This window comes from Sciurus vulgaris (genome assembly GCF_902686455.1).
Source record: "Sciurus vulgaris genome assembly, chromosome: 6".
Taxonomy (NCBI): Eukaryota; Metazoa; Chordata; class Mammalia; order Rodentia; family Sciuridae; genus Sciurus; species Sciurus vulgaris.
Genome location: NC_136466.1, coordinates 18,772,070 through 18,798,128, shown reverse-complemented (window position 1 = coordinate 18,798,128; position 26,059 = coordinate 18,772,070). Strand labels below are relative to the sequence as shown.

General features: G+C 36.6%; 1 protein-coding gene across 3 annotated transcripts in view; it reads right to left on the bottom strand.

The window, feature by feature from the left end:
* GABRB2 (gamma-aminobutyric acid type A receptor subunit beta2) overlaps positions 1-26,059 on the bottom strand; it is a 238,738-nt gene that overhangs the window by 96,571 nt on the left and 116,108 nt on the right. For all 3 annotated transcript variants that reach the window (XM_079145510.1, XM_079145512.1, XM_079145511.1), the window contains exon 6: positions 21,226-21,308. In XM_079145510.1, the coding sequence (XP_079001636.1) occupies positions 21,226-21,308 (83 nt within the window). The remainder of the gene's footprint in view (positions 1-21,225; positions 21,309-26,059) is intronic.

The following is a 26,059-nucleotide window of genomic DNA, read 5'->3' as shown; positions in this document are numbered from 1 at the left end:
AATGCATATTCTTCTAAAGGTATTTTTTTAGTGTACAAAGTAATGAATATTGTATAAATGGACTGCCAGTCTCTTGCTCTCACTTGTAAAAACATTTCTGAAAGACTCAGCAGAAAAGACATGCAAAACTGCATTCATCAAAGCTGTCAGTAGAAGGCTTTAAAAATAATAATTTAAAGACATACCATTTCATAAACGTATTACTTATAACAAATAATAAATGATTTACATTTTTTAAACTGAGAAGTATAATTTGCTTAGGATGCTGACTTTTTATTATATAAGTCACTTTTGCTGGCACAAACATTTTCCAATGGAAACACATAACATTCTTGATTAATTCTAACTCTAGAAGAGGTATAATGGGAGATGCATTGGCTACTATGCCTCTAGTAATTCTCATGTCACATAAAAATCACCCTAAAAATCAGATAATGTCCTAGCAGTTTTTAAAACTCTTTCTCCTGCTGATAAAATAGCATAAAGTTACTGCATCACCTAATCTTCAGCCACCCTCACTAACAGCATGTTGATTAATATTCATGTTATTAGTCAGATATAATATTCCTGGAGATAATAATTTCACTTTATCTTTGGTAGTTGTGGCAAAGAATGTCCCATACAATATTCATATGGTGCATATGTTGAAAATAAACGTAATTGAAGGCTTTATTTTAATGAATATTTTTTTCCAAAATCATGGGCTATCAAGGAGAAAATGACTTATAACACAGATGTTCTAGCCCTGATTCTGTCATTAACCAGATCAATGACCTGGAAAATATTGATTACTTATCTGTAAAATTGGATTGTTGAACTAGAGATTATATAATTCTCAATTCAGTGCGCTTTCTTATAGTACCAGACAAAGGGAGCAGTTCCAGAATTTGATGCATCCACGTTGAGGCTGAAACCATTAAAAGTTAAGGTTTTAAGTGTTTGTAATTATCCAGATGGTCCAGTTTAGTGAGTGCCTCAGAACTGATCTTAACTTGTTCACCACATCAAATTGTAGACAACTAAACTTCTAAAATACTCTTCCCAAATTCTTTACTTTGCTGAATCATGTTAAAAGTGTGAGAAAAAAAATTGAACCTTGACTAAAAATCATCTTGGTACTGAAGCATAAATCAATGGGATTTGTTTCATAAGCATAATCCTTCACAGATCTCATATTTGATATTATCTCTGCAGACAGACAGAATGTGTGCCTGTGAATGTATATGGGGAGTGGGGGGAGGGAGAAAGAGACAGAAGACGAAAAGAGATGGACAGACAGAGAAGACGGAGGGATTAAGGAATTGTTTGGGAGTATGTTTTGACCAACATCAATTCATGAAATCTTTTTTCAAAGGTGATTTCACCAACATATCAATTTCTAGAATAATTCAAAACTCCCTAGAATACATCTTAATTCTAATATTTGTCATGGTCTTCTCTCAAGTAAGGATAAATTATAAGAACTAAACTTTTTTTTTTGCTTAAAAAGTAAATAGTATGCACTTTGGATTTGGAAAGATTTAGAATAATTGATGTTTTCCAGAGACATTAAGAGTCATGCAACTAGAACATCACTAAAATTTTCCTGAGCTTAATTTTTTTCAATCCCAAGATAATGATTATGATAATAATAATAATTCCGACTTCATAGGGTTGTTTGACGATAAAATTTAGCAATGTATATAAAGCATTGTACCCAACACTTTTTACGTGGTGCTAGTTTTCTTTAAAGAAAGTCTGAAATAAACTGGCATATGATACACTTGCAGCCCATGCTTACATGAGCAATTACAATAGCTTAACTATATTGGACTTTATGCAGTCAAATGTGAATGTATCAGTGGAGGCATGTTATCTGCTGCCCTTAATTGCTCAATTTTGTGTGCTTCCTTCAAGAGGACTAACCTGCCCATGGAAAAAGATCAGACAAACTGAAATTGAGGGGCATTCTCAAAAAATACTAGACCGGTAGTATTCTTCTAAAGTGTCAGGGGCATGGGACAAAAAGAAAACTTGAGAGACATATTAAGGGAGATTAAAAAGGTGATATAACTCAATGCAAGATTCTGGACTAGATTCTGAAACAGGAAAAGGATGATAGTGGAAAACATTGTGAAATCTAAATAAAGGCTTATTAACAGGATTTTACCACCATTGAATTTTTTCAGTTTTATATATGTTTATGTGAAATGTTGAGGGAAGGCTGGGTGAGGAGCATGAGGAAACTCTCTACTCTCTTTGCCAAGTTTTGTAAACCTGAGGCTGCTTCAAAATGTAAAAGTTAACAAAGCTTAGGTGGAATCCGACCACACATCCTTCTTACAGTGACCAGCCCTTGGCAACTGGTACCATCTCCTTCCTCCCAGGTCTGGAAGTCCAGGCTCCTTGTACTAGAGGGGCTTCTGCACTGTCTCATACTCACCGAGTTCTTACACCCACACCCGTGTGCCAAGAAAAATGGTTCAAAATATTACAGTACACTTAATCATGTGCATCTGCTTAGGCTTCAAAGAAGAAGCAAAAATAGAAAATTTATGTTTCAGGGACTGTCAGTGTTGTTGGACAGAACTCATTCCTGCTCGGTTCTGAGGAATTCCCTCTTTCATGATCCTAATGAATTAACCAGCAGAGGCAGTTCTATGGCAATTAGGTTATGTAAATGTCTTGCCATAAAGACACATCATTAGGTTATATTTTTAAACTTCCATATGTCACCCTAACTTAGCAGAGAGAAACATGCAATGCAGTCTTCATGACAGATTTTCTTAAATTCAGTGGTTTTTCCCATTTCTCCTGACATTTTGTTGCAATTTTAATACTCTGCACATTGGCATTTGACAGTTTTGCTTGAACTAACTTTGTCAAGCAGGAGCATATGTTTTAAAATGGTAAGCCCTGCCCCCCACATTTTTTCTGGGAATGGAAGGTCAATTTAACAAGACAGATGTTTTAAAAATCTGTAATATTAGATAAGGGTTAATAGGCTATCTACATCACAGAAAAACTTCCATTTAATTTCTTGAGTCACTGAGATACTCTCCTGGGTGGGGTAGGGTGGGAGTAAGAAGAAATTGAATGCAAAATTGTTTCACAGGGTGGAATCAGGCCTTGTTCTATTTGGAATACAAATTCTGAATTCTCACGTGGGTTAGAAAACACAGTATCGTGGCCAACAAAGAATTCATAATGCTAGCCTTAGGAATCATGACCAGAGAGCAAATGAGGACAACAAATTAAGAAATGTCTCTTTCTCTAAGTCAGATCTAAGTAAAAATGTTTCATTATTTCTCCACTTGGAGAATAACGGGTACTGACCCACAGACATCAATAAGATGTAAGGGAAAAATTCTCTTCTAGAGTACCAAAGGCAAGGGACAAAGAACGCACCACCAAATCAAAATAGCATCTACTGATGCTCCATCGCTCTGACAGGGGACTGAATCAGATTGTGCCCCCACACTAGAGCAACTTCTAGTCCTAACTTCTATGGCAAACATTGGGCTATCTGTGAAGCATCTCAAGACTGGGAGTAGGATTAGAGTCATAATGTGTGGGTTGTGAAACTAAAATATGGATTCCCTTGCTCAGAAATTAAGAATTTCAGAGCAGTGCCAGCAGTGTGAAATTCCTCTAATCATGGGGTCCTGTGCACCTGTCCAAACCCAATCCCATGAAGCCACCTCTGGGGCAGACACGGCCGTGCTCAAAGCTCACTTTCGTCACTTACTCAGATGCAAAAATATTTATCTAGGACCTTGATAAAAAGGTCTGTGTGATAGTATTTATGGTTCTCCTCATCTCATCCTCGTATAGAAATTATCTGTTATTTAGTAAAGCAAGAATAATGATAACATTTTGAACTAAAAGAACACCTAGTGACTACCTGGTCTATCTCCTCCATTCTGTGTCCCTAGCCAGTGATTCTCACTTAGGTCTCCTGTCCCAAAATACAGTGCTCTTTCAGTAATCTCCTGATCCAAGCAAGGGTGGTTGTTAAGATCTCAGGCACTGGAATCCAACAGCCTGGGCCTAAATTCTGGCTCTATTCCTCTGTGTAACTTAGGCGAAGTTGCACACCTTCTCTACAATTCATGTTTCTCATCTGAAAATGGGAATATTAATAGTAATTTTGACAATAATATGAACTACTGCATAAAAAGAAATCAAATATTAATCGGTATATAGAACATTTAAAAAATATCAGTTATTAATGTTTCACTTCCAAAAAACATCTTCTTTTGAAAGTCAATAGATAATCATATTGATTAATAGTTCAAAATTAAAGGTTCATGTGGATCTATAGACAGTTGAATAACTTAATAAAATAAGTATTTTATTAATGAGTTGATGTGTATGTGGCAGGGTTATTCTTACATGCCATGCAAACTTTTTGTTAAGAATTCAGATTAAATATGTGTGATATCATTACAAAATTTATTAATGGTTAATTTTGCAACAGATTTTTGTTTTGTTTTTGTTTCAGCATGGGAATACAGAAATGACTGACATAAGAAACGACTAAAGCAAAAAAGATAAAATTACATAATGAGGCCTGATTGTTTCTTATGAAAAACATATGAAAGCTATTTGATTGAAAAATTGAATTAAAACTCCATATAAAATCACAAGACTGATTTGCCTGGAAGTAGGTACGAGTTTAAGAGTATCCAGTGAAGGAAAGGGTGAAAAGCTATCAAATTTTAGTGTCATTTAATAGCAAGGTCAGGTCTAAAATTTCCCATTAATTTTTGCGACTCTTTAAAGAGGTAATAATTATTTTGAGCATGTGGGCTATATGAAAAGGACATGACTGGATTTGGCCCATGTGTCACAGTTTGCCAAGTCTGGTCTAATTTAAAAGCAGAGATTGTCAAAGTTTATATGGTTACATGAAGCCTGTAAGAAACCACTTTATATATAAGGATGCACATACATTGAAAATAAATTGGTAGAAAAAAGATCGATAATGTCTAAAAGCAACCATGATCATAATGACAGAATTGGTTCTTTTAACATTAAATAAAATATAGGTAAGCCAAAAAAAAATGTTACAAGAGAAACAATAAAAAGAGAAATTTCATAATGATAAAAGGGAAAGTTCATCAGTAAGTCATAAAGATAATCAATGTGAATACTACAAATAATAGCCTAAAGAGACATGAAGCAAATATTTACAGAATTAAAAATAATTACACAGAGTTAGTTAGAATGTTTTAACCTTCTTTTCCAAAATTATATAGAACTAGAAAAAAAATTAATGAAAATATTGAAGACAGAGAAAACTACCAGAGCCAAAAGATAGTTCTTGGAAAATACTACAATTGACAAACATGTAGCAAAACTTATCAGAGAGAGAAAGAGAGACAGAGAGAGAGAGAGAGAGAGAGAGAGAGAGAGAGAGAGAGAGAGAGAGAGAGAGAGAGAGAAGAGAGGCCAAACTCCAAGATGAAGAAGAAGAAGAGGCTATCACTACAGACTTTTTGGGCATGAAAAAGATAATAAATGAATACTACGAACAACTTCATGCAAATTTCTATATCTTCGAAGAAAATGAAAAAACATCTTGAGCAACTTATCAAGAACAACACAAGAAGAAATAGACAATTCTATCTGTAAAAGCACTATATCTATTTGAAGTCTAAAGCTATCCAAAACTTCCTCAAAAAAGTGCCAGACCCAGATGACTTTACTTGTGAATTTTATCACACAGTCAAGAGAGAAAAAAAGTACCATGCAAACATTTATACGCAAACAATTTCATGCAAACATTTTCAGGAAACAGAGGAAAGGCAATGTCTTGATTTCATTTTTTTGAGGCCAGCCTAACTCCAAGACCAATTCCTGACAAACACATTATCCAAAAAGAAAATATTACAATCCAATCCTCCTTGTGATGCAAAAATCTCTAACAAAGTTAGAATATCACATCTACCAATATGTAAAAATGACAATAAATCAAGAGCAATTAAGCTGATTCCAGGAGTGCCACTCTGGTTTATCATTCGAATTCCAATTGCGTAAGGAAAAGCCAGTCCAAACCATATTTTATTTAATGTTAAAAGAACCAATTCTGGCATTATGATCATGGTTGCTTTTAGCCATTATCAATCTTTTTCTACCAATTTATTTTCATGTATGTACATCCTTATATATAAAGTGGTTTCTTACGGGCTTCATGTAACTGTAGGAACTTTGACAATCTCTGCTTTTAAACTCCTCCCAGTTGGGTTCATCATGACAAACTCATACATACATAGAAATCATTTATCAAGAGATATATTTTACATTTGGAGTTTCTAACTTCATGAAATGCATTAATCCCATTTTTCCTTGCTCTTATTTGTTTTTGAGGAAGAAGTGATGGCTTCAGTTTGAGGTTAAAGCAGAACAGAGACCCTGGAATGAAGCAAATAAAAAAAACTAACGTGGTTTGGACTGGCTTTTCCTTATGCAACCATCCATCCATCCATCCATCCATCCATCCATCCATCCATCCATCTATCCATCATGCATTATAAAACATATGTTTCTAAGTTGTCAAAGCACTTTGTATTCATCTTTTTGAACATAATGAGAAAGAAAATCCATCAGCACATGAATTCATATACAAAATGTGATATATACATGCTGGAAGCTTACTTAGCCACAAAGAAGAACAAAATTTTGTCACTTGCAGAAAACTTGATGGAACTGGAGAACATAATGTTAAGTGAAATAAGACAGAATCATAAAGTCAAGGATTCTATGTTTTCTCTTATATGTGGAAGCTCGAGAGTAAATAGGTAAATAAAAACATCCCATGAAAATAAAAGGGACACCACTGGAGGACATGCACTGGGGAAAAGTGGATAGGAACGTAAAGGGGAGATACTAGGCAACGAAACTGATCATATTACATCATATGCAAGTACAAATATCACAATAAATCACACTTGTATAATTAAAATGCACCAATTTGAAAAAAGAGCATGTACTTACCTCATGGTGCTTATATTCAAAAAAGAAAGGAAAACCTTGATTATAAAGTAGCACAAATAAATATTACGATTGTGAAAAGTTTTATGAAGAAGTTTGTTGAGAAAGGAATTAAGGAAGGCTTTGCTAAGAAATAAATTCCAGTTTTAGATTTGAAGGTGAATAGGAGCTAGCTAAGCAAAAAAAAAAAAAAAAAAAAAAAAAAAAAATACAGAAGAAAACATATTAGAGGCAAAGAGAACAGCAAGGAAAATGTCCCTGAGGCTATTCAAGAAAAATATTCCCCTCGTACAGTGAATTTGCTCTCTGAATCTTAGCTAAAAATGGTTAGGCTGAAGAGCCAAGGCTGCCCATGCCAGCCCCCTCACCTCCTACCCTCAGCTATCAAGTGCTAATTCTCTACAAATCCATGTAGGTTGCAAGAATATAATTGTTAGTACATCCACTTTCGGGTACTTGTGATTAAGAATGTAAGCGGAAGGTCCAGGAAAATGTGTCAAGGAGAAGTTTCTTTTCTTGTGATCATCTTTCTGTGCTCTACAGCCAAAGCAAGAAACTTACTTTAGGTGGGGATTATAGAACATCATTTTCTATGTAGTATACTGTGATTCAGAAGTTGTCCTCAGATATTTTTGGTTCTATTGTTGAGTTATAGATGCACATAACAGTTAACCAACAAGCTCAAAATATCAGTAATTGGACCTAGAAAAGTAACAATTTGAATTAGGCCTGTAAGGAAGCTGAAGAGCATCCTAATTCAAATGCATTTCCAACTTTCCTTCTGGGTAGTAGTTGGATCATAAGATCGCGGCAACTTGAAAATGTGAGGACAGAGTGATCAGAGGAACTATGATTTCTCAATGCTCCAGGACTGTGACTATCATTTACTTGGCAATGGAGAGTTGGTCAGATTATTCTGGAAAAAAAACGATAATATTCTCATTGCCTCAGAATGAGAGAGGTGGTTAAAATAAGCATTCCAAACTCTCTCCCACCTGTTTTTCTGTTTGTTTGTTTCTTTGTTTGTGATAAATACCCTCCTATGCTCTTGATTTGTTTTTTGACTTATTTATATTTCTCCCTATTCTACCTATGATTTCCCAAGAATGGTAAGGAATCAGTAGGTATGCACTAAATTGAATAAACAGCTTTAGTTTTAGGCTTACCTTGTTTTTATTAACTAAGTGTATGAATTGCCATAACATTGTTAAATCACCACCTTCTTAGTCTGTGGAAGTTACTTCACAATACATAGATCAAGTAACCCTTTGCACCCAATGCAGATATTCAATTTTATTTGCCAGTTAAACCTGAAGAAAGCTGGGGAAAAGTTTTAAAAATGACTGAACTTGCAGTATAAATTGATTCCAATCTCAATGCTTCCTGTTGTTTTCTAAATTCTTAAATCCCCCTTTCCCCCACTTGTAAAGTAGGGATGACTTTATACCTACCCAAGAGGTTATTGTGCAGATTAAATGAAATGGTCACTGGAAAGAGATTAGCCAAAGTGCACAATTCAAGATGGCATTTCAAGTGGTAATTATTGGTAGTACTACGTTGAAACTTATTTTTTTTAACTTGAAACTTTAAAGAGGGTGTGGTGGCTCATGCCTATAATCCCAGTGGCTTAATAGGCTAAGGCAGGAAGATCATGAGTTCAAAGTCAGGCTCAGCAAATCAGCCAGTCCCTGGTAACTTGTGGAGACCTTGCCTCTAAAAAAAATGTAAAAAAGGGCTGGGGATGTAGCTCAATGGTTAAGCAACCCTGGGTTCAATACCCAGTACAAAAAAAAAAAAAAAATGTTGAAGAAGGTTCTTTTAATGCATCTTCACAACCAAAAATTGTATTCAGCTCTCATGGTCTTTACCAAAGGAACTAAAAAGAGAAGAGAGGAATTGGAAAGACAGTCAAATAACAAGTTTGCTGCTGCATATATAAGCAATTTATAATACACTGTCTGTTGTTTACTTATTAAGTGATTCTGATATCATTACAATTCAAAGCAGCCACTATGATTCAACTCAAGGCCAGTTCATTCTTAATGTATTTTTCCTGTTTCTGTCCATCAACCTTTACCATTTGGCAGTAAATTTGATTAAATGTACACTCAAGTAGTACTTTATGTCAGAATTTTAAGTATAAACAAAATGTTTCAGAATTTATAACCAGAATACATATTTATTTCTATAGGTGGTTGAAAGGGGGCATTTGAAATCCATTAAACTAAGAGTGGCTTTATTTTGGTGAGAAATAGATCTTTTAAAACTTCCTATTTATTGGTGGGGGGGGGGAACCTTAAAAAAAAGGAAGTAGCAAAGATTTAGAAGATTCCTGGCTCCTTATGGACACAATGATCCCAAGATAACCATACCAACAAAGTATAAGCACTTTCCTTAATAACAGGAATAAAAATGACCAGGATCACTTCCCATCATAAAATGGTTTAACAAGTCAATGCCCAGTTCCACTGCTAGCGTGCAAAGGACTCAGGTGTCATCTTTCCTGGGATGCTTTTAATGCAGACACAGCTCAGTGGAGAGCTGATCCAGAGCATGATCCATGGGGAGAGACCGTCTGGGACCAAATCCTGACTCCACACCTCATTAGCTGCGTGACCTTTACTTAATCTCTTTGTGCCTAATCTTATTCTCATCAGGCTGAAATATTAAATGAGACAGTGAATGTCATGCCCTTAGTACACAGTAAGTATCCAAAAAATTATCAATAGATTCGTAGAAAGAGATCTATGAGACTATAGGACAATTCACACAAAGTATCTAATATTTTCATTTAAATAGCCTGAAGTCACTTGCCAAAGAGATTGTGAGGAAGAAGGTTGATAAATCCCAATAGAGGTACATATACATTAGGGGATTCCTAATTCCAATATTTTTAATGTTTTAAAGGATGTATCTAAAGTGAACCTTAGTGAAATAAATAGAGTGAACTGATGGATGTATGGACTGCCTGTCATACACAAAGAACCAAAGGAGATACAAAGCCCAGACATCAAGGTTTTTTAGCTGCAAACAATGGAAACTGGCATGGGCTAAATCAAATAGAAGAGGTCTTTATTAAATTGGTAAGGAGCAGCTTATAGAAGGCAAGGGACCAGTGGTGGAAGCTATACATTCAGGAACAAGTTCCAGATTTACAGAGCACACCTGGGCTGGTAAATTCATCAGGGCCAGCTCCACAGGGCTGGATATCGCAGTTCTTTGCAGATGCCATTGACATGTGCCACCGAGCACTGCCACCCTGACCTGTGCCACCGAGCACTGCCACCCTGACATGTGCCACCAAGCACTGCCACCCACCCACTACCATGGCTGATTCTCTTCTTAGGCTGGACTTTTCTCTCATTACTAGTTCTTATGCCACAGATTTCAAATTCAAGGTTATACGATTTGTGGTGTCTTGGTCTTGGCACCCCAAGGAAGCTGAAAGTGAATGTCTGGCTTTTTAGGCTTCCATTATGGGAGATGGAATCTCTTACAAAATATAGGTTTCTTTAAATCCAGTGTTCTGACATCGGTTGGGAGAAGAAAATAACAAATATCCTCTAGAAACATATAGTTTATTAGGTAGGATTGAATTAGGACAGAATTATTAGGAACAAATTAATTATAATACAAAAAATGTGTTAATCCAATATTAGGCTACAAACAAGGAAGTGATAAATACAACATTTAAAGATGTAGGCTCTAAAATTAGACCAACCTGTGTTCAAATCCCAGCTTAAAAACAAGATATTAACTCACTGAAAACTATATTCCCAACTTTGATTTTATTTATAGTTATAAATGTGATCCAGGATCTGCCAATCAGATGCAGTCCACCAATCAGGACTGAACTGAAAGGCAAAATAGTGACCTTTACTTAATCTCTTTGTGCTCACAGCATTTACAGTGTATATTACCTAAGAAGCAGTAGAGTTTGGTTCTAGCAGCCAGAGCAGAGCCCACTGCATTCAGTGTTTGGTCACAGTATCCTAGAAGAATCGGTATCTGCCTTGGCAAGAGAAGGCTGGACTGTGATTTTTGGGAGTCATATCCTAAAGCTCAGCCAATAGACTTTTTTGTTAGTACTTCTAAGAATTCTGTAAACCAAATAACCCCCCTTATGCTTAAATCAGCTATATCAGATTCTCTTCTCTTCAACTAAACCTTAATACATTTACTAGCTGACCTGAGTGGCATTACAGAAGTCACATAATTTCTCTCAGACCCATGTCTTCGTCTTTGAAGTGGAAGTGATATCAATAGCTACCACATGAGAACACAAGGTGAGATGAAGTATGTGTACAGACAGCACAAAGCCAGGCAGAAAGTAACCTGTAATAAATGGTAGTTCCTACTCAGGACAGTGAGGACAGTGATCATGCTAATAATGTAATCATCATGGGGTTGGCCGTAATGGAGTTCCGGCAGGGGTGGACAGTGGACTCGAGGCTGTCATAAAGAAAGAGGTCAATGATTTGCAAAAACTAACCAGCTTAATTGACAGTCCATGGAAAAGTAAGTATCTTTAAGCGGTAATACAGGGAACCAAGTTCAGAATCTGAGAAAAGACTGTCTGAGTTCAATAGGCTGCAACTATCTAAGGAAAACAACAGGCATCCTCTGGAAGTGCTCCAGGGAAGGTCTGCAGGTGTCTTTATGCCTCTGGCTTAAAGCATTCACATCAGGCTTTACAAAGTGCTTTCCAGCCATCACTAAAAATGCTAAGGAACCCACAAATGTGGCATTTTCACCTAATTAGAAGCATGTACAAAATGAAGCCCAGCCAGGAAGACAGGTTGCAGGATGATAGTATTGTTGGCATCTTTCCTGAGCCTAAAGGAAAACTAAATAAACAAGTTTGTGCTTCCACACCTTCTCTCTATGAAATTTGCCATGGAGACATTTGTAATATGCAGTGAGGAACTATACACTGCATTTTTTTGATCGAATGGGTAATTTCAAAGCAAGATAAACATTAACAGTGGAAACTTAAAAGAGAGTGGTTGTCACCTTCAGAAAGGTGAATGTACACCAGGTGGGTTTCTCGCAGAGCCTCATCAAACACACAGTGTCATGAGAGGTTTAGGAATTCACTTAGCTGTTAAGAAAATGCTTCAGTTCCAAGAACCTGTGATGGGAATCTGTATCTTAGCAATTGCTCCACGCTGTTCTATAGGCTGAAAGCTCAGCTCTGTGCCAACACATCGCTAAGCTTCGCAGCGGTGCCTACCACGTGGTCAAAGGGCTGCGTTTTCCTGAACTCTGGGCTTATCTGGTTACCAAATGGACTGTTTTAGTCTGTTTTTCAATCATATCAATTTTTTGATAATTCCAAATTATTTCTGTCCAATTATTTCAATGTGTAAAATAACCCTAATGCTCCTGAAGGATTAAATTATTTCTAATTATACTTATACATTTTATATTGGAAAAAATGTCCATGTAACCTATAAGTCTCATCAGACGTCATCATGAATGTAAACTAAGTGTGAAGAAGTTAATACCATAAAACCTTCATCCTGGAAATTTAAGTAGGCGCTTTCCAGTAAAATATTATTCAAATTTATAAATGAAATTATAGATTTGATACTTTCTATGATATGGCAAAATTCTACTACTGTGACTTCATCTCACACTAGAGTTACTCAACAGATTCTTCCGAGTTGATGAAAACGCTGTCCCTATTTGCACTGTCTAAGGAGGACCACACCAGGAGGGCTCACTCGCTGCTCACTGATATCACCTGCAGAGCTTCTAACTTACCGATTCGATAGATCTATGGTGGGGTTCCATCATTAGGAATTTCACAATATTCCCAACATGCATTAAGACTGAGAACCTGTGTCCTAGAGAACTGGTAAATTCAGACTCTGAGCTTGTACACAGAACCATCTCCCTGGCATGTAAGTGACTGTGGAGAGCGCACACTGGATGACCCTAAGAAAACACCTTAGACCAAGTGAAGCTGTTGGAGTCCTCGTTTAGGTTATTTATCCTACTGGAGACAGAAACAGATGGGGGCCCCAAGGAGCCTTGGGTATCTCTACGAATGGAGAAAAACAATTCCAGTTACATCAGTTCCTCCTGGTAGTGAAAGGAAGAAATAATCTATGGTGCCCAAGTCCCAGATCAAAGTCTCAAATAAATGTGAGAGGCACCAGCCCGCTCTACTGAAGAGGGTACTTGGCAAGTGAGCTCAGTTCCCTTCCTGGAGGCGGGCTGTGGAGACCACCATGCACAAGTGTGGAAGAAACCCAGATGGGTTCAGAAAACCTCTATTAGCTACTTGTTCTGATCAAACTAAGCCTTTATTATAAACATGAATTGATACCAAAATCAGGAGACATGTACAAAAAATCAACAGCAAGAGAAATAAGGAATGAGGTAACAAACACACACCATCACAAGAGGGAACAGAAAGGGAAGGGGGCAAAAGTGAACTTGAAAATAAATAGGCATCCTTAAAATCAAAACGGCATTCCATAGGACAAGAGACTGTGGAAAACTGGTAACCAAAAGTAAAGAGTTCTCAGAAATTGAAAACATGGTTGCTAAACAAAATATTTACTAATGAAAGTGTTAAAAATAAAAATAATTATTAGTATGATTTATCAAAATGTATAAATTCATTCTACTGTCATGGACAACTAAGTAGGACAAATAAAATAAAATAAAAATAAATAAGTAAATATTAGCAATCTGGAAGATAAAATTCTATGCATTTTAGTTCACATCCATAGTAGGCTGAGACAGGAGACTCAAGACCTATCTAATAGAAATCTCAGAAAGAGAGAACAAAAAATTATAAAAAGAGGAAATGAAAAATGTGAATAAAGAAATAACATTTCTTTGTACCAGGGAAAAACACACACTTCAGATCAAAAGGGTTTGTCTTCAATATTAGGACATTCCCTTTATAACCAAGTCAATACTTTCAAATGATGGAAGAGATGAAAGGACAGAAGTCTTGAAGTCCTGATAGACACTGAGGTCAGAGATAACACCTGATGAGGTACCAAAAGTTCTAAGTACACATTCAGCCAGTCTTCTGTGGTCACCAGGGACTCATAACTGCTAAACCAAGACCACATTCCAGCAAAGTGTCTCCACAGTAAGGATTCCCAGGAAGACCGACCCCTCAATTTCACAATACTAGATTCAATTCCAGACATTATCACAACAGTGATGCAAATTAAATTTGTACGCAGTGACTCAAGGAATCTCAGAAAGAGAGCATTTTCAATGCTCTTTGCTATTTCCTTGATGAATAATTATGACTAAGCCTTGCTGAAATTTCACAGAAATATGTTTCTAACTCAAAATAATTCCAAGGTCAGCTAAAATTCTTGGGAGCTTCATTAACACCCTCCACTCCATCTCTCCTCTACATGTGTATGTGCACAGACACATGTATACACACCTTATCTACTGTTGAGTCTTAAGTAGATCAAAAGACTCAAGAGGAATTAGATTATTTAGAAAGGCAAAAAAAAAAAAAAAAAATAGGGCCTTAACCTTATTCCACACAGATGTAATTGTAAAACGTAATCCTACGAGAAATATAGGAGAAAAGAAAGATTGCTAGTTGAATAACAATAGACCATCAGCAACACACGCACTGTCCTACTTGAAATCTTAGCAGGGAGGTGATGTTCATCTCTTCCTGAGCAGCATGCTCCCAGAGGTATATGTATATGAGATCTGCAACCTTATATAAACCATTGCTTGCCTGATTGTCCTCTAATTAAAATCCTTTGATTTCTGCTGGTGCCAACCAACCCTCAATGCATAGCCACTTAGAAATTATCCAGTTGGATCACTGGTCCAATGCAAGAACTTCTTCGTCCCCAGGAAATGGTGTGATTTTTCACTGGCTGCAATTGCTATGAAATTTTTCTGTTTTTAACTTTTCAACCTCAAATTGTCTTTTATTATCTTTCAGGGTTGGTCAAATTTTGCCCTTAGGGTAGATGTAGTGTGCTCTCTTAAGAGGAAATTCTGTCCTTAATTAAAAATAGCCCTCCTGTTCAAACACAACATCCCCCACTAGCCTAAATTTCCCTTTCTTGGGGTAAATGTGTCTTCCAAACCCCAATTCCAGTTTCTTCTACTGGGTCCTTCAAATGCCCTGGTTTATGTATATACACATTTTGGTTTTTTGGATTACTAAATATTCTTGAAGTGTTGTGACTCTGAGCACTACATTCCAGGTATAATTTGATAATGATGATGATGGTGTTTATAATGATAAAGGCCACTGCGTATGAAAATGTCACTGTCAAGCATTGCACAAAAATCTGTCTAGTTTATCTCATTATTTATAAGGATCACAATTTTGTACAGGAAGCCATACTAACAGGTCTCTCTCTCACTCATACTCTCTCTCTCTCTCTCTCTCTATATATATATATATAATATATAATAATAATAAATATATATTTATATATATATGTATATGTATTTTAAGCTTCCCTCTAGTACAGAGCCCTATCCACTTACTACTTTCCTCTGTTACTGGTCTACTCACCTACTCCAAGGTACCACGATTTTTACTTTGGGATGCAAGAACACAAGGCACTCTTCTTGCTTCTATGTTTCCCAAATATTACAGTTGTATTTACTAGTCTATATTTACAGTTGTATTAGCTAGTCTGTAGCATATCTGGCTTCAAGATTAAAGTTAAGCATTTGCTATAGTATATTTGCATTGAATACCTCAAATGCTTAAATGTATAAATCTATATTGATCTCTTCAAAAAGAATGAGTTAAAATGAAATTGCTAAATAAAGAAAACAGTCTTCATTTCATCAATAACCTATCGGCAAGTGGTCTTAAGATTTCCAAAGTGGGATTCTGTTAGACAGCAATAGGCATATTCCTACCCTCTGCTTTCCTACAGCATAGTGAATACCTCTTAGGATGAGGAGTTTGTACCAGAAGGGACCTTTGCCTTCAGCAGCCATGGAAGCTTTACCTGATCAGCAGGTGGTGGCCTTCTTTGGCCAGTTTAAATATTAATAAAAACCACAAATGGACTGACATCTAAGTGTAGCTGTTAAAGCAGTTTTAAATCTACATCTTTGGATGCTGAAGCTAGTTATTAATTCTATTTCCTGAGGCAGAAGTAAAAGAAGTTCATTTGCATTTTATACTGTCGATGCAGGTGGATGAATCATTCTGAGAGGAGGTAAATAGCACTACAGGTGAGAAAAACCTGGAATGTCACTGTAAGGACCAGAATAAACTCTACAAAAGTTGAGACAGCCCAAGCTGTGCTAAGCGTCCATCTTTAGCTGCATTTACTAGTTCTCGAAATTATGCAAACCTGTGGGAGAATGAGACTCTTTTTTGGGGGAAGGGGGTACCAGGAATTGAATGCAGGGGCATTTAACCACTGAGCTACATTCTCAGCCCCCACTTTTTAAAAATTTTTCATTTTGAGACAGAGTTTCCTTAAGGTTCTTAGGGTCTCACAATGTTGCTGAGGCTGACCTCAAACTTCTGATCTTCCTGCCTCAGACTCCTGAGATTAAAGGTGTGTGTCCACATGCCTGGCTAAAATGGGACTTTTTTAATACGATAAAACTTCTATTATTATGGTATTATTATTAATTACTGAAGTTGCTGTTTATGAGATGGCTACCACATCCATAGTAATGTGCAGCATTCTTCATCTACAGTATTACATTTATTCCTCATAAAACCTCATGGGATAGATATAATTGTCCCCATTTTAACCATGAGGAAATTAAGGTCTGGGTAAATAGGGTGACCTGCCGAATATCACTCCAATGATCAGTGACTTTAGAGGCCAAAAAGAAGTGTCTGGTGCTGTCAAAAAGGTCAGTGTATAGGATATATGTTTTAAGACCTCAAAAGGCAATGTCTGGCTGTCCACCTCAGTCCTCACTTGGAACAGCCTGCTAGGAAAGAGCAAAGTTCTGCACCTTATGATTCATTGTGGATTCCACAGAGGTTGAGACGGTCTGGAAAGCCAACAGAGTTAGGAGAGCACCAAACTCACCCTTAAGACATTGTGTCTTCATTATCTACTCACCCTAAGATAGGATGAGATACCAAAGGAGGAGAAAAAAAGGACCCTTTGTATTTTTAACTACTTGAGCTAGTTATCAAAGGGAGCATTGAGAGAATTCCATACTCCCTTCCAGACAAGGAGTTCACATGTCCCCAGTGTAGAACCTGGAACTGGGGCTGGAAACAGAATAAGGCTTCCTTGCTCTTCTGAGGGACGGAACAGGTCGTGATGAGGTCAGGTAGCCAACATTGGTATTAGAAAGCTTAGCCGGTGCAGAATTAGCAGAGCCACCCCTGACTATTCCCATTTTGAAAATATGTGATTTTCTCCCCATCCCATTTTTCACAATTTTTCATTTCTGGATGGAACATACTAAGGAGATACAGTTCTTATGAATGTTCTTGACACTTAGTAATAAATTCCAATACAGAAATAATAAATGATCCCAAGTTTGCCAAAGCTTTGGAAATCCATTGCAGCCAAATATAATTTTAGACTGATAGCACGAGTCAAAGATTTCTCTCTTTTTAAAAATATATAAAGTTCTAATCACACTGTCAAGAGATCACAGCATAATGTTATACTGTGAGTTTCTTTAGTATATTCCATAAGAAAATGAAAAATTGTGAAAGTGGGGTATGCAGAGAATCACATATCTTCAAAATTGGAATAATCAGGAGGGGCGGCTCTCTTAATTCTGCAACTGCCTAGCTTTCTTATACCAGTATCAGCTACCTTGGAAGAAATATTTGACTTGTACTGACAGTCTTAAATCATATTTGGCAGCAATGGATTTCCAAAGCATTGGCAAATTTGGGACCATGCATTATTTTTGTACTGCAATTTATTATTAAGTAGCCAGAACCTTCAAAGAATTATGCTTACATGGGGTTGGTGTTATCTGATACTTTTAGTGTAACACACTCATAGAAAAATAGGAAAGTGTTATAGTTCCTTTCCCAACCTGTCCTGAAACGTTCAGAGAAAAATCCAGATGAGATATGTCCATAAATTTATAAATTCCCATGCTTTGTAGACAAAAAACGATGAGTAGTCTCTGATCAAAGAGATGACAAGAACGTGTGGATGAAAGACAGCTTTAAGAGAGAGAAATGGAAGCACCTCACAGTGAATCCTCCTTTCTATTTTGGCAGTTTGGCTCATGGCCTGTATAGTGATAAGTCTATCAGGGCCCATTAACTTCTTCAGATCCCATTGATTCTATAGGACGTCTCTGTCGTTTTATATTTAAGAACAGTAATGAAGCAAACATAGCCCATTCTGACCATCTAAAGTCCTCAGCACTTTATTTCAAGTCTTCTCTCTAAATTCTCTATAAGAGAATACTAAATACCTGGATAACGCCTTTGACTAATGCAATTTTGTATTCATATATGTATTTATTTACATTAGATCCATCTTCCTCACCATAGAGGGCAGAAAGAATGTCTATTGTTCTTTCCATTATACTAAAGCTTATTAGAATTCCTGGCAAATAATTAATGCTCAATAAATAACAAATGAGTAAATTCCTAAATCAATGAATGAATAAGTGGGCAAAGAACTCGTTCCTAATATTCCCTCACTTCAAGTCATTGGGAATCAAGAATCACGTTATCGTCTCTGAAACGGAACCAATAAACTCACTTAGAATTCGCTGACAAGGTGTTAATGATTTAGAAATGCTACTATTAGGGTTGATTTCACTTGAGAAAAGGAGGGAGGAAAGATGAGAAGGAGAAAAAAAAGGGAAGGAAGTAGAAGGAGGAAGATGAGGGAGGGAGGAAAGAAGAGAGAACAAATAAGTGGATAAATAAGGTGGAATGCTAGTCATCAACTGGAAGCTAGTTGTTTAAGGGGTAGGAAGGTGACTTTCACTCTGCTCATTTAGGAAACTATTTCTAATAACAAAGTCTGGGAATCTGCATGTTGTTAATGCAATCTGATATTTCATTCTCTGTAGCAATGATCTGCTATCTCTCTACACATTATTAAGTACCAATTTCCCTTAGGGAAAATTTCCTGATTTTTCAGAACAGGGGGGATAAGAATGGAGATTTTTAAAAATCTGGTTCCTCAAAACCAGTGTCTTTCCTAAGGTAAACCAGGTATTAACCACATCCGCATAGGTCTACTCTACCATTAAGGGACGGAGTGATTTTGGACAAATAATTATAATTTGTTGAGTCTGTTTTCCTAGCTATAAAGACAGGAATATCAATATCTACTTCATTTCACAGAGTAACAAATTTTAAATGAAATATATAAATCTTAGTGAATTACCATGTCACTTTTAAAGTATTTATATCAAAATTTAATAACATCATAAAATATTTGGGCGCCCAGGTCCTTAGGTATCAGTTTAAAACAAAAAGGCTGAGGAGCTGTGGAATGAGATTGATCAAATTATATTATGTGCATGCATGAATATGGCATATCCACTACTATGTATATTTATGAACTACTACTAACAATTATTTAAAAACCCAAAAGGCCTAATTTACTTACTGGAGAGGGATATAAAACACTCAAATGAAGTAAGAGCTTTGAAAATGCTTCATCCATGTAGAAGTGTGATTATTTAAAATCTCCATGAGATTCTACCTCAAAAAAAAGTGCTCTTATCACAAAAAATTCATGAGTGGTGCACAACAACATACTTTTTAAAGAAATAATCTTACATCAACAATGTGAAACTGTCAAAGAGTTTGGATTTTGAGCAATATTTTACCATAAATTGAAGCACAAGTCAAAAAAATGCAACATGAAATGATACCATCCTAAAAATATTTACATAAAATCAATGATTTCCCATAGACCAAGTTCTTAAAATAGTTTTGTAAGGCAAAGATCGTAATTGGAAAACAATGATTATTTGGAATATTAGTAAGCAATCAGCTTTTACGAAATACACCTAAATTTAATTTTCCTATCTTAATTAAACTATCTTTTGAATTGTTCAAAATACCCACAATGTGTCATAAATGCAGTATTTCTGCTCAGAGCAGGGGTCTGGAGTCACATGGTCTGTCTCAGCTAAAATTCCTCACAAAGGATAAGAGTGTCCTCACTGCACTCTAGCTACTCAGTACCTAGAAAACTGGACGTAAAATTGTCAGCTCCCAACTATTTGGTTGACAGAGAAAAAGGAATTAAAAATGTTCTTCCACTTCAGACAATCCCCTGTGTGACTTCTGAAATGAAGACAGGTCACCATATCAGCATTTTAGCCCAACCAACAGGGCAGGTGACTGAATCAACATGGAAGCTAAAACCACAGCTTAGAAAAGCTACCATGTTTCAGAAGAGCAAAAGCAACACACAAACCACACACACACACACACACACACACACACACACACACACACCTTGCTTATCACATGGTCTTCAGCAATAATACAAACTTAAGACACCAAAAACAGTTTCAAAACTGGAACAAAACATTCCATTAATCCATAATCCATGGATGGTTTAACTAATCTGGAAGACCACGTTCACTTAACAATTAAGTGAATTAAGACTCAAATGAAGTAAGAGCTTTGAAAATGCTTCATCCATGTAGAACTGTGATTATTTAAAATCTCCATGAGATTCTACCTCAAAAAAATGCTCTGATCACAAAAAATTCATGAGTAGTGCACAACAACATACTTTTTAAAGAAATAATCTTACATCAACAATGTGAAACTGTCAAAGAGTTTGGATTTTGAGCAATATTTTACCATAAATTGAAGCACAAGTCAAAAAAATGCAACATAAAAATGCAAAAAAATGCAACATAAAAAAATGCAACAACAAAAAAATGCAACATAAAAATGCAAAAAAATGCAAAAAGAGACAAAGAGAGGCAGACCATCGGGGAACTTTCTGACACCCTGCTACCTGCACCTATTTTCTAAAACCTGTTGTGACTGTGTTCACCAACTCCATACTTTGAAAGCCTGGAATAGTCTTTGGTCTCCTTCCAGAATCCTATCATCTTCCTTTTATTCCCAGATTATTTCTTCCATAGACATCTCTTCAAAGGAATAAAAGGGTGGCACCATCATGGAAGGAAGACGCTGTTTGTCACTGCCTCCCTCCACTAAATTCTGTGTGCTCGCAGAACTTCTGCACGACTTCGGTCAGCACAGGGACCAGTGTAGGAGCCCTCGCCTGCAGAGAACCTCAAAGCAGAGTTCACTCTAGCTGGATTCACAGAGAGACTTACAGCTTTCAATTTCCAAGGTGCAGTTTTGTTCATCCAGCGGGTACCGCCGCAGGTCCATCATGCAGGCAGCCGTGGTTGTGATTCTAGAAGAGAAAGAGAAGTATGTGTTGTTATCAGGACCGTGACCTGAGCTGGAAAGTTAAATCCAGGTGTTGAAGAGGATAAACTGGACTCTCGGGGTGACTGTGATTTAGCCTAAGCTCTAAGGAAAAGAAGTGATGAACTTTTGATACACATTTTCCTTTGCAAGTCTCCTGCTGTTTTAGCAAGTAGAGACTGGACTACATCAGTATTTCCCCAAGAGTGGACCATTAACTACTCGCACCAAAAACATCTGACCATGTTTGACAGACGGGCAGTTCCCGTGTCTGGGTGAAGTGGGATGAGCTGTCCCTAGCCTGTTTTATAAACCTCACAGGTGAATGAGAACCGTGACAAGCACTATTCCTCTTCCTCTCAGGTTTCCTCCTTCCTTTCTCGAGACCCTAAAATCTAATCTTCCAACAACCTTACCTTCAATCTACCATTTTTCACCTTTCTCTATACAGTATTTTGCAAGTGCTTTAATATTTCAAATATTTACCTCTGCTGAAGGAAACTAAGACTACAGATTGATGTTGAATTTGACCAACTTATGCTTATTGTAAGGAGCACCATACTCTGTGCTGGGAATAGCAAAGTATGATGTAGCTCTGGCTTGGAAGAAAGAGTTCATAGGTAGAACTTCTCTTTTGCAATTAAAAATACCATGAGTACATTTTAAACCTGTAATCCAGGTAGGATGAGTGCATGGAATTCTTTAGAACAGGATGGGATTCTCAACTAGCAATGGAAAATATTTGATTAACTTACTTAATATAAAGAACCCTTGCCTCTTTGGCTTGATTCCTTTTCTACAAAGGTTTGTTTTGTTAATTTTTGTTTTCCTTTTTTATAAGTCTGATGCTCACTCCAATTCCTTCCTTTCCTTCAGCACATTCTGTTGGCTGCTCTGCTTCAATCCCTTACTGTCTCCACTGCCTCCTCCTGAGTGGGTGTCCCCCTGCCTCAGATCTGAGTCCCTGCAGTATCTTCACATCCCAGCTTCTCCATTTGCCTCCCTACTATGCATTATCCACACAGGAGAATAAATTAGATTTTATGACTCCTCTGCTTAAATGTTTCAGTTGTTCTTCCAAGAAAATCCAAAACCCTTGCTGTGGCCTATTGCATCTTGAATACTGTGTCTTTCTTCCCTGTCCCATCTCACAATGTGTCCTCACTATCTTTCAGTCTTTGCACCTGTTCCCTCAGCCTAGAATAGGAGTCTTTCAGGTGGGCACAGAGCCCTCTCTTCTGATCTTTCAACTCCGAATCACCTCCCCAAGAAGCCCTTCTCCAGCTGGCTACCCAAAGAGGCTGCCATGACTATGGCCCACCTCAGCTTTCTGTTCATCTCCTTCAAGCAATTGCCACAATCTGAAATTTTCTTGCTTATTCATTTTCCTTAGAACTATTTCTTCCAATAAAGTTTAAGCTGTTTAAGGGCACAGATTCCACTCTATTTACTGCAAGGCACTCAATATATTATCTGTTGAATGGATAAATATGTAGATATATAATGATGTAAGCAGTTGGTATTGCTCACTAAAAATCTTTGTATTTGGGGGATTATTTTAGGGCATTTTTATATGCTTTTTAAACTTTATAATGTGTCTTAGGTTATAAGCATTGTTTTCATATTTTTTTTCTCCTCATCTGAGGCACCGAGGATTCGAACCACAGTCCTTGCGCACGCTAGACAAGCGCTCTCCCAAATGAGCTATTTATTCAGCTCTTGTTTTCATATTTTTAACAATGGATATAATTTAACCCATTTAAGCAACGCTACATAAATAGTACCAGAGTTTATCTTCTTACCAACTTGATTACTTTTGTTTTCACTGGGATTTTCTGAATTTCTATATACCACAAATTCTATTAAAATTAGCATCCACATCTCACTCTTTTCTCAGAGTTAAAACATTAAAATTTATTTTAACTGAGTCTTACAATAATTTCTCACTAGTCCACTGATTTTTTTTTGTTCATTTGTGTTTTTATATGTAGATACAATCTGAATTGCCATTAAAACATAGAGACGTGAATATATATAGAACAGAAGTTTTCAAGGGAAAATAGATTGGATACATGATAGGCATACCAAACACCAGTACTACATATGTAAAATAGCAGGATTAATTCCTGTCTGCAGAAATAGAGAAAATTTAATTCCCTGAATAAGATGAATACAAAAGACATGAATGGTAAAAGGCATATGCATAATAGAGGAGGAGAAAAGCAGAGAAGAATAAACTGTGAGGCGAAGTTGCAACATTGCTATAGGCTGTGGTCACTCTTTGTGATAATGCACATTCATGGCAATTGCCATCTCTGAACTAGGGCTTTGGACCAGGAAAAATAAAATAGCTAAAGCTCTTACAGGAGCAAGGAGTCTTCTTCATATCTTAAAAATAAGTAGAAGGAAGTGTTTTCCTTACAACATCCATATTTATGTCAGTGTCTTACTGTTTTTAAATGGCACAATACACTTTATAAAGCTAATAGATATTAAAATGTTTTCTGTTCACTCTTTACAAAGAATTGGTAAGTGTCTCTTATTGGACAAAATTATAAACTTCAGAGCCCAAATCAACCATTTGGAATCCTGATCATACAAAGAAGAATGACCTTGGATAAGTCATTTGTAGTTTCTGACACTTGGTTGCCCTGTTTTGCAAATAAAAACTTGCCATCCTAATTTGTTGTAGGATGGCAAAAATAGGAAGGGATTTGTAACTAATAATATTTTCTGCAACTTTTGTGGTAGTTATTACTACCAGCTAATGAGTATATAGCTTGATAACACATTTTACCACAGGTATAGACACCTATTTATATAAATGAAGAGATGTAGAATATAGAAACTTTTTTAAAAAGTGGATATATATGTATGTGTATATATGAATGTACATAACTTCTCACCACATAAATATGCAACATAATCACTACATGTGTATATGGAGCTCTGTAAGACAGACTATGCAGATGCATAACAAAGCTGCATCCTTTCCCAGTGCTTTCTGAATCAGGAACCACAAACTATTTTGTCATGTTTGTATTTGAAGTACATATGACTGGCATGTGTCACCAATTTAAGATGATGATGATGATGATGATGATGATGATTATAATAACAATAATAAAAAACAAAAAAGAAAACATCTATGGTTTTAAGCATTCTCAAACTAAGGATTTTGAGGCAAATCTCTTTAAGTACCTGATTTATGTAAAAATTCTCAAGTAACTTGAGAGTTAAGTCATTGTTACTGAAGAAGCTATCCTGGAATGAATCTTATTCAGAAAAGCCTAGCAATAAGCATCTGAATCTGTTCCTTGGGACTTTTTGATTTAAAACAGGACAGAGGCTCTACAGGAATGAGTCAATACAATAAATGCAGTTAATGGGTTTTTCGTGAACATGCCTCTCTGGATCCTGATAAACTTCCGTAATGGCCTTAAATATCTCAATGCCTCTACAATACCAGGAGACTGTGAAGTGAGGCTAGAAGCCTTTTGGGCAGGTATCCTGATTTAAGTTTTAAGACTACATGTATGGAGATAGTTCTGTCTTTAATCAAAGGAAACAATAACAGTGCATGATGCCTCTGGAAGGTGCCTCATTTACCTGTGGCAGATCATCTATAAAGAGGGCAACGTCTTTTATGGGGATGGACTATACCACGTGATGAAAGCTTTGCCTGGGAAATACCAATATTCTGCTTGGGCCAAGAGCTCTTTGAATAAATTTTTTATTCCTTAGCCACTGGCTACTGTCACCCCACAATGACTTTTGTCTTGCGCAACAAGAAAACTAAGTACACAACATAGCCCAAGGAGTCACTAAAGGCATGTATAAAACCAAGAAATACAATGGCTTTTGCCCCAAAGCCATAACAGACATTTTATAGTGTTACGACCTGAGATTTAATGATGCTACCACATCATTAGAAATTTGGATATGATATTGTGAATCCAAGTTTGGATAAGAGCAAAGGCAACTGTTAAGAAATAACTGATGGTTTTGTCACTCAGTCAAAATGAAAAGCCGCAGAATTATAATCAGTGTGACATTGCTTAGGCCTTTCTGCAGACCCTTTAGGATTCAGAGTCAAAACAGATACTTGAGCATGTGAAAACTTGGTTAGAGTTTCAACCAGAGTTTCTTTATCCATTCACCTATTGAAGGGCATCTAGTTTGGTTCCACAATCTAGCTATTGTGAATTGAGCTGTTATAAACAATGATGTGACTGCGTCACAATAGTATGTTGATTTTATGTCCTTTGGGTACAGATCAAGGAGTGGGATATAGACAGTGGAATATTACTCAGCCATAAGGAAGAATATAATTATGGCATTTGTAGGTAACTGGATGCAGTTGGAGAATATCATACTAAGTGAGATAAATCAATTCCAAAAAAGCAAAGGTCAAATGCTTTCTCTGATAAGTGGATGCTGATACATAATGGGTGGGGGTGGTTAAGGGAAAAATGGAGGAACTTTGGATTGTGTAGAGGGAAATGAGGAGAGGTGAGAGGGCAGGGGAAAGGAGAGATGGTGGAATCACTACCCAGGGTACATGTATGATTACACGAATGGTGTGACTCTACATCATGTACAACCAGAGAAATGAAAGGCTGTGCTCCATTTGTGCACAATGAATCAAAATGCATTCTGTTGTCATGTATAACTAAATAGATCAAACAATTAAAAATAATTTTAAAAAGAATTTCAACCGGAGGTTATAAGGAAGTG